The sequence below is a fragment of the Terrapene carolina genome, unplaced genomic scaffold, assembly GCF_002925995.2.
Source record: "Terrapene carolina triunguis isolate 2854851 unplaced genomic scaffold, T_m_triunguis-2.0 Scaffold68, whole genome shotgun sequence".
Taxonomy (NCBI): Eukaryota; Metazoa; Chordata; order Testudines; family Emydidae; genus Terrapene; species Terrapene triunguis.
The window spans coordinates 20,103,947-20,118,495 of record NW_020664419.1 but is presented as its reverse complement, the minus strand read 5'-3'; the positions used below and the strand labels follow the sequence as shown (position 1 = coordinate 20,118,495).

General features: G+C 40.0%; 1 protein-coding gene across 1 annotated transcript in view; it reads left to right on the top strand.

The window, feature by feature from the left end:
* RELN (reelin) overlaps positions 1 to 14,549 on the top strand; it is a 430,874-nt gene that overhangs the window by 271,108 nt on the left and 145,217 nt on the right. The window contains exons 13-16 of the mRNA XM_026648676.2: positions 2,045 to 2,157; positions 4,475 to 4,683; positions 9,223 to 9,351; positions 11,084 to 11,193. Coding sequence (XP_026504461.1) covers positions 2,045 to 2,157; positions 4,475 to 4,683; positions 9,223 to 9,351; positions 11,084 to 11,193 — 561 coding nt within the window. The remainder of the gene's footprint in view (positions 1 to 2,044; positions 2,158 to 4,474; positions 4,684 to 9,222; positions 9,352 to 11,083; positions 11,194 to 14,549) is intronic.

Sequence of the window (14,549 nt, the reverse complement as noted above, 5' to 3'; positions counted from 1 at the left end):
CGGCCCGGTGCGGCGCTTGGGGGGCGGGCAGGGGTTTGGGTGGCCCGGCGCGGCGCTCAGAGGTTTGGGCCCGGCGCGGCGCTCGGGGGGCGGGGGTTTGAGCAGCCCGGCACTCTGGGGGTTTGGGCGGCCCGGGCCGGCGCTCGGGGGGGTTGGGCGGCCCGGCAAGGCGCTGCACTCGGTGGGGGGGGGTTCGCCGGCGCGGCGCTGTGGGGGGTGTTACTGCGGGGCAGCGCTCTTCTTTTTTGCCTGTGGTGGCAAAAAAGTTAGAGCCAGCCCTGGCCTCCACAGCTGCTACCACATGAAAGCTTTACAAGTCTCTTGAGCTCTACAGATATGGAGATGCTGCCCCAGCTGAAACCCTGTTCCTTTGTAGGGGGAAAAAACAAGTCACAAACTCTACCGTGTCTAACTCCCTTTGAGCCCATGTTAATGACATTAGGGAACAGGGGCACACTGAGCAAGATGCACCGTGCATTTCCCCAAGCAAATTCTTGCCTGCCTGCCTGCCTGCTGGCCAGCTGACTGTTAGCCAGAGAGGAAGTAGATGAATAGATTCATGGAGTTTATGGCTAGAAGGGACCATTATATCATCTCATCTGACCTATGTGTTCCATGCCATTAAATTTCACTGTTCCCCTATATTCAGCCCAATAACTTGTGTATGACTAAAGTATAACTCATGCTTAGCTAACTGTGCTTCCCAAAGTATCTGGGAAGTGCCACAACTATGGATAAATGGGGAAAGGGAGGAAGAAGGGGATGAGGGAACCTTTCCATACCCAACTGGGGGTCCACTTCTTGAGGCAGAACTGCTTAGGACCTCACTGCCATAACAAGGCTTTGGGACACAGGACTAGCACCCTCTTCACATCCATGAATGCCAAGTATATTGGGAGAGCCAACAATAAGGTTGCTATGTTAATACTAGTATTTTTAATTTATATAGCACCTTTCATTCAGAGATCTCAAAGCAACTAACAAATTCTAATTAGTCCTGCCAACAATCCTATGGATTACATAAACATTATTCTCATTATACAGGTGCGCACAGAGAGTCTTGCTGAACTTGCCCAGAATTACACACCAAGTCTGTGAAAAATGAAAATAACCCAGAAATCCTCCTGACTCCTAATCCCATTCTTAAACCACTACACCATGCTCCCTTCCATTAAGCAATGGGAGTTTGGCTGAGTAAAGACTATCTCTCTTATTCCCTACTGAAAGTACTGTAAATCACAATTACAAATGGCGTATCTTTTACTTCTCCACAATATTCACTAAGGGCTCTATTGTGCTAATATGTATCAGGAACTATGTAGCACCACCCCAGTGGTACCTCAAAGGGAGGCAGAGAAAGTATGGCTGCAACCACACCCATGAAGACAGTGCCTGGCAGGCACCTAGTTAGCCTTGTTAGCTAGTGGAGTGAGGAGGAAGAAGTAGAAACTATGGTCCCACAGGCTCTCTGAACCTCCCTCTGTATCTTTTGGAGAGGCTAGCCCTGAACAGCCCTGCCACTGCCTGCTTGCAAGGACTACTCTTGTGCCCAGGGCCCAGTACAATCTTGCTATATGGCCTCTGTGTTTGCACAGCACCAAACATGATGGAGCCCTGAACCTGACAGAGGCCTTTGACTCTAACCAGGATGTAAATACTAAATAATAACAATTCACTGATTTCTACCAGAAACATAGGAAATCAAACACTGAAAAAAGCAGAGCACTTCCATGTGAATAGGGTGTAAAATGCACAGATACAAACACCACTTGTGGCATAACATTGTTTTTATTAAAATTTATTTCAATAAACTGATAAAAATAGTTACTTAGGCTTTTCTGTCAAGGCCTTGATCTCCAGCATGGCCTATCTGATCGCATGGTTCTTATACATTATTCCATTGGGGCTTGTGTTCTTTTGTTTCAGATCTCAGTTTAATAATATCTAGGTGTAATTGTTTTCATAATTATGGGAATTTAATGTGATTGTACTTTTAAATAACATGTGCTTCAATTATTTTGTTTCTCAAATATGTATTGTAAAGGGGGAACTTGTGATTCTGGAGAAGCCCATGAAAATGATGTCCTCCTCTATGCAAAGATAGAAGGAAAGAAAGAGCACATAGCTCTTGATACATTGACCTATGCTTCTTATAAGGTAGGTGTTATAGACAAAGATAGACAGACAACCTACATTTTTAAGCCAATTTGACCATGCTAAGTGTGGCATTCTACTGGGGTAATTCAACAAGAGCTTTCCAAGCAACTAACATATACAGATCACTCTGTTAGAAAGCATTTGAGCATCAAAATTCTGCAATGCTCACTACTTAACTCATTTGGTGCCAGGATAATAGACTAATAAGAAGGTAGCAGATAAAGAGGTTGGAAGCTTATAATTATTATAGCTATTTTTGAGCATGAGAGCATGCAGCAGCTAGATTGGGGGAATGGGAGTGTCAATAAAGGAGAGGTTTGTGCTGTCCGTGTGGTCTGGTAAGCAGTCAGGTAGGCATGGCAGGTTTGTGAAGCTAGCATTGGGCAATAATTTTGCAGTCCTACTGTGATAGCAGATGTATCCTTTAAAAAGAACGTGCTGTTTTTGTTGTCTCAGAAAATATGGGGCTTTCATACGCGATTTCCAAAGAGTTCTCTATTGTGAAAGGAACACTTGAGCAAAATTCACCCTGGGTTTTGTCAAGCTTATACAACACCAATCAAAATATGAGAAGTCTAGATGAAAGTTAAAATTAGAGCTGTGCGAATAATGGATTTTTCGGTTCGCTGGCAATTGTGTGACCTCGCAGTCTCCTTTTTGGTTGTTTAGCACAAGCAGACAGACTCCCTGGAATGATGACACAGGCAAGAGCTCAGTAAACAACAGACAATGTATTTATTACTAAAAAAGGATACAGAGACAGCTCCATTCCTATTGCTGGAAAACACTTTTGCCTTCTCACCCAGGCAACAAGAATATTCACCCCCCAATTTCTTCTCAGGATTGCTTCCTGAATCTGGGTTCCTTCCTGCTATGAAGAGCCATATGCTTTAGGGGCTGTCTGTGGATGTGCCATACACAGAGCCCTAGCCAGCACAGTTACTCTGGTACAATATTTTTATTGTGCTGTCTAAAAGGAAGAAGAAAAGAAAGGAGTTACATATACATATGCACACAACATTGTTACAAACTAAACTACAGCATGTTTATACCTTACAGTACATAGAGGATATTGTATTAAAGGTCTAGTCTACTTAAAAAGCACTTTTATCACTTTCTTTTGTTAACACCTAAGGGTATGTCTACACTACAGGATTAATCCGAATTTAGATAATTCGAATTTGGGAAACAGGTTGTATAAATTCGATTGTGCGCGGCCACACTAAGCACCTTAATTCGGTTTTTAACCACATTAATTCGGTGGTGTGCGGCCACACTACCCCATTAACTTAAACACAGTAATTCGGTGGTGTGCGTCCACACTAACCCTAATTCGAATTAACAAAATCGATTTAGGCTCTACTCCGTTCGTCGAGGTGGAGTACAGAAATCGATTTAAAGGGCCCTTTAATTCGAATTAACTGGCTCTGTAGTGTGGACGGGTGAAGGGTTAATTCGGATTAACGCTGCTAAATCCGAATTAATCCCGTAGTGTAGACCAGGCCTAAGATTACTATAACTATAAAATTTAGAGAAAAATATTTCTTTTTTCAGTCTGTTTACTTTATGTATTTGAAAGCACTTTGTGCTGAGTCAGTTTTGTTGTTTCACTGTAGTAAAGTTTCTCCTGTTTTTTGCATGGCAATAGGAAACAACCCACTTTAAAAAAAGGAAATTATTATTGACAACTGAAGAAAATAATAGGGTGATTCAGAGACAGGGGTAGTCTCTACAACTACATTTGACATGTTTTTTTTCAAATCGACTACATTTACAGCTGAAAATGTCCCTTTAATATATTAAAAAAGACTAGTCATGTAGCTCCAGACACATGAGCTAAATTTCATCAAAAGAACATTTCCTTATATTTCAAACATGATATCCTCTCCAAATTATTCCATTCTATTTAAACCAGAGGTGCACTTCCATTGCATTTGCTAATGTGAACTGGAAGAGTTGAGAGGCAATACCATTTTCTAACGCACCATCACTGCTAAGCAATCAAGCTTAATTAGTATTTTTCAGAACACAGAAGACATAGTCCCTTCAAGGTATTTACAGTCAAATACTCTGATTATTGTAGGTGCTGAGCACCCCTGATTCCCAGGGTAGTGATGGCCATGCAGTGAGTTAAATGAGTTTTTGTCTGGGTTCTTTTGTGGGGAGATGGTTAATTTAATAGTCAACATGAAAGAAGCAACATGGATAATGGGCTAGTATTGTTTGGCCCCTTTGAAATTATTGCTGCTATTTTATAAACAGTACTTCTCTGTGTAATTTTTTTATATAAATCTAATTAGTTTAATTTCTTTTGGAGGTTCCATCTTTGGCTTCTGTTGTCATTAGTCCGGAGCTGCAGACTCCTGCTACCAAGTTCTGTCTTAAGCAAAAGAATCATCAAGGGCATAACAAGAATGTCTGGGCTGTCGATTACTTCCATGTCCTGCCGGTACTCCCCTCCACCATAACTCACATGATCCAGTTTTCCATTAATCTGGGCTGTGGAACTCATCAACCTGGTAACAGGTACAACAGGCTAGATTTATCTTGCAACTAACCTGCTTTCTTATACTTTTTATATTATAGCATCTCTGAAATGATTTGGATATTTTTCCTAGAAAGAAAGAAGGCAATTAAAAACAACAAATGTAAACAGGTTTGAGGCTTGCATGCAGCATCTCACCTAGCACCAGTCCAGTCTTGTTCTCATTGAAGCCAGCAGAAGGCTGGTTATTGACTTCAGGAGGAAGGACAACTGTATGGTTAAGGCACTGGACTAGTTCTCAGGAGATGTGCGGTCACTTCCTGGCTCTGCAGTAGATGCCTTGTGTGACTGTGGGCAAACCACTTAGGGCTTGATCCTGTACCAGTTGAAAGTCAATGGCAAAACTATCATTGATTTCACCGGTCACAGAGTGAGGGCTCAGTTGGTATTCTGTACAATGGAGATATTATTGTCTCCCTACCTCACTGGTCAAATCATGAAGTTCTTATTCAGGTCATATTCTGACACAACTCCAGTGATATTAATGGGACTTTTGCTGAACTAAGCATTAAGGACTACAGGATTTGGCTCTTCATGCTTTGTTGGGTGAAGATATTGGGTGCAGGGCTGGCTCCAGGCACCAGCGAACAAAGCAGGTGCTGGGGGGGGGGGCAATGGGAAGGACCTGCCACCGAATTGCCGCCGAGAAATGAAGCGGCGCGGTTGAGCTGCCGCCGAAGTGCTGCGATCGCAGCTTTTTTTTTTTTTTACCCTTCGCCGCTTGGGGCGGCAAAAAAGCCTGAGCCGGCCCTGATTGGGTGCAGGCAAGAACCTTCTTGTATCTTATAAAAATAAATGTCAGCACATCATGGATTTCGCAAGGGATCAAGGTGTGGAAAAGAATAGTTTCCAAAATAGGCTTGCACACACCTCCGTGCTGAAGAAAGAGCAATGATGTATGCCTCTGAGTGTGCTATTGGCAACCCTGTTTACTAATCTTCCATAGATTATTGCTGCCAATAGCATGAATAATCCACACTGGAATGGTGCAAAGTGTCCATTGTCAGATCAGAGCAGTGTGGGCATAAACATGAGGACCTCACATCTAGGCCCAACTCCAGAACATTCCCCTCTGGCTTTTCTTCTAGAGGGGCTGCAAAGAGGTTTCTCCATGGAATCAGGGGAGGAACTTGGATAGAGAAAGTTAGGCCAACAGCTGCGCCATGTTTCCACTGCTTCAGGTGGATTTTCTGGTGGTCATCTACATGCAATGACTGCTAGAATTTGTCCTGTCATATTTAATGGGTTATATTAGCAGTTGTAAGTATTTTAACCATATGTGCCCAGGAATTTGAGAGCTAAATATAAAATGATCCTTTAAAGGAAAGTTTTCTTTTAAAAACCATAATATTTATTATATCATCTGAATCACAAATTTTCTAGTGGAGTTTTTTTGTAGTGTTTTTATGGTTTCAGATTAATTTTCTTCCTACTCACATAGCATTTCTAAGACAGGCATGAGCTCCTTCACAACAAAAGAAACACTAGGTCTCCATAAGCCTGATTTGCATTTCACAAATAATTTGGAAGTGCAGATCTCCTGGCCTACAGTATTATTCATAGTGTTTTCATTACTGGGAATGCAAGAGAATATGTTATGTGAATACAACCCTCCAAAGTATCAGTATAGGTAAATCTGAAATGAATTGGCTGAAATCTCACAAACCATTTTAATATATGTTTATAATATCATGACAATAGTTGTATAGTAAGACACTCTTTAAATAAAATCATATTCTCAGTAAATTATTCTAAATAGAAAAGTCATAGCCCAGCAATGTGGTGTCAGGATGATGAACTGTGACTTTTTTAATCCTTCATTTGTGTTATTTAAAATAGAGTGTTAGAAACAAATTATGCTTAGTAAATTACTCTACGTGAATATTTCAATAAAGCAGCAAAGCTCAAATAAATGAAATGTTTTCTACATTACTGTTGAAGGTTCGCAGAATGTTAGAAATCTAAAGCCATTCACGGACTCATGTATTATAAACACTTTATTTTAAAAAAATAAGCTGCAGTGAAATGCAAGGGTGGGGGGAACATGCCATCAGGAGCTTCATGGGAGCTGAAGTCCTCAAGGAACATTTGTGGATATATTGCAGGGAATGACACTGCATTGCCAGGGGCTTGACTATATCATCTAACACAGTGATACTGAGACTGAGGCTCGGGAGCCACAAGTGGCTCTTTAATGTGCCTCCTGTGGCTCTTTGCAGCACATGATATTAAAACACCGTGTGATTTAATTATAAACCAATCTAAGTTATTAACAAATCAGGATGCTTTTACTATGTTATTAGCCAATTGTAGAATACGTGGTCAGTCATTTTGCTGTGAGAATAATATATATATATATATATATAGGTAAATGAAACAATGAATTCATACTACTGTGGCTCTTTTGGATAATGTAGATCTCTAATTTGGCTCCTGAACCACTGAGGTCTGAGTATCACTGATCTAATGGGTCTTCTCCTTGTCTGATTTCCATCTGTCTGTATTCACTGGTACATTTCAGCAGCTATGTGCAGCTTTGGAGATACACAGTTTATGGCTCTGTTGTGTCACTAGAGCAGCTCTAAACATCTGGGATGCTGAGTCCAGGTGAGCTTTACCTGCTCTGTCACAGTCATGTGATACCAATTGGGTAATGCTGTTCTCAGAGATGGCTGTAGTGGTGCCTCTCCATCCAGCTGCTATGTAGATAGACAGATGCACTGAGCAGTCCCCCCACTCCCTAATGCCAGGCATTGGTTATTCTTTTTATGACTGGCATTCAGTCATTGAGGGAAAGACTGTAATGACAGTTGGATCTGATAACTATCAGCGAGTGAAAAGAAAAAAGGAGCATTAGGTGGATGACTAATATTGTCTCCCCTGTCTTCTAAATATATACCTATCTCGGGATTGATAGTAGCAGAGGTTTTGCCCACACTTGATATTTAAAGAAAAGTAGAAAGAAGGAAAATCAGTCAGTCTCTTCAACAGTAAGAAAACTCATTGGAGTTAGTCTAACCCTAAGGCTACTGCCAATGTGCTACTCCCATGAGCAGTGTAGCCTCAGGTGGGGATGGAGGGACAGATCAAAGACAGAGGGTTTCCTCAACAGGAGCACAGCTGAAATATTCCAATACCTGGGGGGTTGTCTTCCGTAGGTGTATGGAGACATTCTTTCCTCCGACAGGTTGGCCTGCTATAGAGCTAGTATCCACAGCCTTATGCAGGGTGCATGGATCAGAGAGTCCTGGATATTTTGAGCTATAAAGGGTTTTATATAATTTCCTAATCAAAGCACCTATTGTATGCCAAAAATATTTCAGTAGTGCTGTGCTACGTGCTTGGGCAGTCAATCACTTGGCCTTTTAGTCCAGATAGCTCTGAGTGAAGGAAATATAAATAACATAACTCATTTGCTTTCTCAATCTAGTGACTCTGCCAAGGAAATAATTCATAAAATCTATTAGCAGTCAGTTCAGTCAGACTCTCCTTCTTAATATTTTTCTTCAGTACTGCACTCTGACTGGTTCTTACTAACAGGTAATACTCCTGGAGGAATTCTACGCCCCAAAATTAAAAATTCTGCACATCATATTTTAAAATTCTGCAAATTTTATTTGACAAAAATAACACTACATAATCACGCCAGTTTCAATTATTTTGGTAATTTATTTCAAAATATCTGTCAGCAAGTAACAACACAGACACAAAATTTCCCCCAGAAGTAGAGTTAAAGAAACCCCTCTGACAACCCAGTTCCTGTTTCTCTGCCTCCTCATCCCCCCCCCAAAAACCCAACCATGGTCCCCCCCATCCAATACACCCAACACCCTACCCTCCAGAGCCCAGCCGCAGGGCCCCCCCAGCTCAGATACCCACTCCCTACCCCTCAGAGCCCAGGGATCCTGAGGGAGAAACAGCCTGTTGCTCGGTCACAGGCTTGGATGAAGTTTCCTGTACGCCGCCCTCTCCTTCCCTCAGGGGATGCTGGGAACTGCAGCTGCCAGGAACCCTCTAGCTCCCTCCCGCTCCCCCTGGCATTGTCTTCTATGTGTGAGCTGTACTCTGCCGGGTCCAGCGGCCCCTAGTGGCAGCCAGCAGCACTGCAGCCCATTTCTGTGGGGGAAAGGAAATTCTGCGCTAAAAACATTAATTTCTGCAAAATTCTGCATTGGGCAGTGGTGCAGAATTCCACCAGGAATAATGTAAGAGTAACATCAATCCCATTTAAATACAACATAAAAATAAACGTGTAATGGCAAAATAAGGACTGCAATAATTGCTTTCACCTCTATCAGTTAAAGGTGTTCATATATGGTTTACGTTTTGTTGTCTTTAAAATACTGAGCTTGCTTCATGTTTTCATTTTCAGTGTTTTGCCCTCAAAGGCATTTCATATTTCAACATCAGAGGTATCAATTATTTAGCAACCAATGAGTTTTAAAGCTTTTATATGTTGGTGCTACAAATGCTGATGTATTATATTTAGTCTGAGGTGAATACTTTGTTTATGTTGTTAGTGTCTACTTGGAGTTTTCAACCAATCATGGCCGTTCCTGGTCCTTACTTCACACTGAGTGCTTGCCTGAGATATGTGCTGGGTCTCATCTTCCTCACAGTACCATCTATGCCTCTGAAAACTACAGTGGGTAAGAGAGTTCTGTGCAAAACTAGCAGAGATTCAAGACTACAAAAGGAAGTAAATCCTTTGTGACAGTGGAAAGCAGTAAAGAAAGTGTCCCCATGCAATCTTTCATTTCTGATTAACTGGGGATAGCAAGCAAAGGAGCTGTTTTTTCTGGCTACCCAGAAATGAAAAGTTATATACCTCAGATTGTTTTTGTTGTATAGCAATATTATTTTTCTGATGCTACAGGCAAAAATTACATACATACACACATACACAAAATGAGGCAAAATTTACTTGAGTTTTTGTTTTGATTAATCTATTAAATTATAATAATAAAGGTCTCTTCCACCTATGGCCATGTTTTACATGATCCACATCTTTTACTAATTTGGAATTATGACATTTGGAATACAATGTACCTCCGGATTTCAGTAGCCAAAAATTGTGATCGTAAATATTTTGTTGGGTAGAACAGCATATAGAGGTTCAGCAAGAAAAAAATAGCCATTGACTGGGTGAAATGTGCTAATCATGCATTAATCTAACAGAAGAAGGGCCAGATCCTGTTCCCAATTAAGTATGCTTGATGCTACTCTGGCAGTGCAACGTGGACTTAAGTGACCATCTGTGGATTCCTCTTGCATAGGGCAATCCCATGATGGCACAGAGCTGACATAACTGCCTGTATCCCACCTCCCAGCTTCCTTGTGGCTCTCAGAATAGAGAGCAAGTCAGAGGCATGACCATGGAAGGGAACATAGTTGGAGTGCCTTGACGGCCATTACAATTGATCATAACTTACAGCAGACATGAGATGCTCAGATAATTATAAGGATGACAGCCGTACAACTACCTAGATGGGTAGAAGTTGCACTAGTGGCCAGAGCCATCCCCTGCCTGCCCGCCCCAGGATTGGGTGGCTGTAAAGGTGGCAAATAGCAGTCTTGATCCCCTCTTGAGGTCCTGCTCCAAGTGGAGCTCAGCCAGATCCAAAGACTTAACTCTATATGTAGCTTTAGAGAGGTCCACTGCCAGGGAAAGGTTCATTATACTAAGCAGTTCAAGGGCAGTATTAACTTTGATCATTTGAATAGAAACAACAGCATATTTTTGTTTGTTTCATTTTAAATGCTTTAAATGACATATATTGTATTGTATTAAAATACCATGGGCCAAATTCTCCTTTGGGTAGCTGTGGGGTGGGAAAGTGATTGGGGCACTAGCCTGGGACTTGGAGTTAACGATTAAAGATTTTTTTTTCAGGAACAAATATTTAATATTGGGCTCTTCAATCTATCAGAGAACGATATAACGCAATCCAATAAATGAAAGTCGAAGCTAGACAATTTCAGACTAGAAATAAGGTGTACATTTTCCATGGTGAATGTAATTAACCATTGGAACAATTGACTAGAGTCATGGTGGATTCTCCATCACTGACAATTTTTAAATCAAGATATTTTTCTAAAAAGATCTGCTTTAGGGATTATTTTGGGGAAGTTCTATGGTCTGTGTTATACAGGAGGTCAGACTAGATGATCACAGTGGTCCCATCTGGCCTTGGAACCTATGAATCATTTACAGCACATAAATCTGTAGTAACTGCATTGACTTGTGAAAGCAGAATTTAGGTCCATATAAGTATAAAGTTCTTAAAACTCTTCAGTGTAAAATAAATGTCAGCAATGTATACTAATATTTAACAACTACCATTTAAAAATGCGAGAATTTATGTGTGAAATGTATTTCAGGTGGAACCGAATAACTATTCCCCTGCCCAGTGCAGCATTAACCAGAAATACCAGGATTCGATGGAGACAAACAGGACCAATCCATGGAAATATGTGGGCGATTGATAATAGTTAGTATTCATACCTGTTATCATCATGTACCATTCAGGTACAATTTCCATACACAGTTCCCAGTAGACACATATTTCCCAATGTCATAAGGCAGGGATTTGCAGATTGTTAAACATCCATCTTATTTGCACTTGGTCACCAGTCTTTAATGAAGCTAGAGGGGAATTATATAATCTGAAAAGGCAGTGGAATCAGAAGATAAAATGATGTATAGAGTGACAGCGAGCAAAATGTAGATTATCTTTTTTTTTTAATTGAAAGCTTTCTAAAAGTAGAATATTCATGATGAGGGGCTAATATAACATTTCCTCTGACTGCTTAGATCCAGTTAACATAAGTAGGTACTACATTGTGCTATTAAGAATGTGTACTGTACTTCCCTAAGTAACAACTGCAACATCTGGGATATATTATACCTGCTAGACCCAGAAGACCTTAATAAAGAAACACTGCCATCAGCACATGGATGACAGCTTTTGCATTGTGTACAGTATTTGATAGGGAGAAGTATCTTCTATGATAGTACATTTCTCTAGTTCCATTTTAGAGGCTTATTTTTACCTAAATTATTTTCTAATACCTATAAATACATCTTTTTTTTTTAAATTGTGCATTTATTTTGAAAAAAACAAGGCGACAATAGGAGTCTTGCAGTGAATCACATAGTAATAAATCTTACAGTCATGGAAAGGCAGGCTCAGTCAGGATAGGAATATTTAAAACAGAAACAAGTACTTTGTGAATGCAAGATTTGTATATCCCTGGATTTCTACCTCATATATAACAATGACCATATATAAGGATGATACTGAGAGGGCCACAGCTAATTAAAAGAAAGACGTTCTGCTACAAACCAAGGTGCAGATATGTTTGTGGAGCACAGGAATTTGTTTTTCTAGGTATGTAGATAAAAATGCATTATATTATGAATGCATATTTTATAGTCTGAAACTTCTGGTTAAATTGTGGGGTGCCACAATTCTTAAGACGCTTTGACATGATATTAGGGAACAGCAAGATACAGCACATTTTAATTTTAATTTTAAACAAGCTATGCTCCCAATATCACTACATTTTAAGTGTTACAAAGAAGCTCTTTGGCATTTTGAAAAAAGAAAAGCCTTTTGAAACTGCCAGGATATTGAAATGTAAAAAAAAAAAATATTGAGCTAATGAAGTAGTTAATTTCCATCACGTTTTTGGAAATGCTATTTCCTTATTCCCATTAGTGTGATTTAGTATCATCTCAATATTCCCAAGGCAGTATTAATTCTTGTCTCGAATATAGCGACATTATCTCAAAAATTAAGCAAAATGAAGGGTAAGTCAAAACACTGATGTCTATGAAAGGTGAGAATATATAAGGAAATACAAAATGTAGCTGTCAATGCAAGTTTCTGGAAACAACAGAATGATTCAGTCAATGCAAATCTACAGAAATTTTACAATAGGAAGAAAAATACAGGGTTTGGATTGTTAATTCAAAAATATTATTATCACTCAGTATTACATCATGGGGATTTTTCGTCTTTTAAAAAATAGCCTTCACAGCATATCAGACCTTTAAGGGGAAAGCTCCTGTCTAAAATTTATCTCCATGAGTCACCAATAAATCCTGATCATGAACTAACGCCATAGGTTTGGGTAGTCAGGAGTCTTGTTAAACCCTCTGCAGAATTCCTGCAGTTCTCTTTTGACTTTCTTTAAACTTCTTGCAGTCTTTTGGAGGACAATGACTGTGATGTCTTCCACTCCTAATGTGTTCTTGAGCTGCTCATCCATATCCTTAGGGATTGCTCCAAATGCTTCACAGATCAATGGATCACTTTTGTTCTAGTTTTTCATAATTGTTCCACTTCATGGCATAGCTCTTCATATTTAACTATCTTCTCTTCTTGTTTTCTTTTTATGTTTGTCTGCTGGCACGGCAATGCCAATTAACATGGTCTTGTTTGTTTTCTTTTCTACAACCACTATGTCTGGCCTGTTGGCCTGCACTGTTTAGTCTGTGACAATTGCCAGATCCTATAAAATCTTCATTCTCTAGAGCACTTTCAAATTGGTGGGTCATAATTTTGCATGTTTTATTTAAATCCATATTTGCCACAGAGGCTCCAATTCAGACAGTTGGCAATCTCATTGTGTCTCTTCATAAATTCTTTTCCAGTCAGGCTCCTGTAGGCACTCAACAAAAGTTCCACCGTCTCTTCTTTTTCAGAACACATTCTGCAGTTCGGAGAGCAGTTCTGTTGGCCAGTTTTGTTTAGAATGTAATCAACCCTTAATGATTGCTCTTGTGCAGTCATAATGAGGCTCTCTGTCTCTCTTTTGAGGTATCCTTCTACAAGTCATAAGCTTGTTAATCTTTGATCACTAATGGCTTTGATCTCTCTCCATTGCATTGATTTCTCTGTAAATCTTTCTAGTCTTTCTTTGGTATTTGCTTTCTCCTTTTTTATGTTTTCTTGGGCTGGAATGCATGCTTGTCCAGCACTTGGTATAGCGACCACATGATCTTTTATTTTGGCTGACTCCTCATATTTTTGGATGTTATATTTTTCATTGTCAATTGCTTCCTCCACAGATAGCAGACCTTTTCCTCCATCATGTTGTCTGATGTACATCCTGGCCGTGTCTTGATTGATATCCATTACACTAAGTCTATGCATTTTCAGGAGCTTTCTTGTTTGGATGTGAAATTTTTCTTCTCCTCTTGATTCCACTTGTTAACTCCGGCAGTGTACCATAATACTTTTATCACCCAATGGCTCAGATCAAATTCCTTGAGATGAATTGTATCTTTAGATTAGTTCTTATTCATCTGTAATACTGTTTCCCCACTTCTTCTTTGAGTTCCTAATGTTGTAACTCTGTCAGTTCCATGAGGTATATGTAGGGGCCATGATGAGAGATATCTCCTCAGCAGTGCTAGGGCTCAGTAGTGCAGACCTTATGCAGGCCAGACTCCCATTGAGAGTTTTGCCTGTGTGAGGACTACAGTATCAAGACCATGTTAAGTATAAATATCCTACTTAATATTTGCCCTTGATACTATGGAGTAGAAATAAAAAAAGAGTGCAGATGGTGCCAATGGTCTAAGCCCATTTTTCACATGCTTCTCATCATGTTCCCCCAAATCTCTGCATTTTTCTGTTCTGTAAAGCCAGGAATAAAAAATATATACGAAATGATTAAGGGTGTTGTCCTGCCCCTTTTGAGGTCAATAGCAAAACCCCCATTGATTTCAGTGGTGTCAGGATTTCACCATAAATCCATTAAACTATCGTTATTTTTAGAACAAAATATGCTGAATTAATAGTTATGCAGTAAATGTAGTTCTGTCAAAGGATTTTAA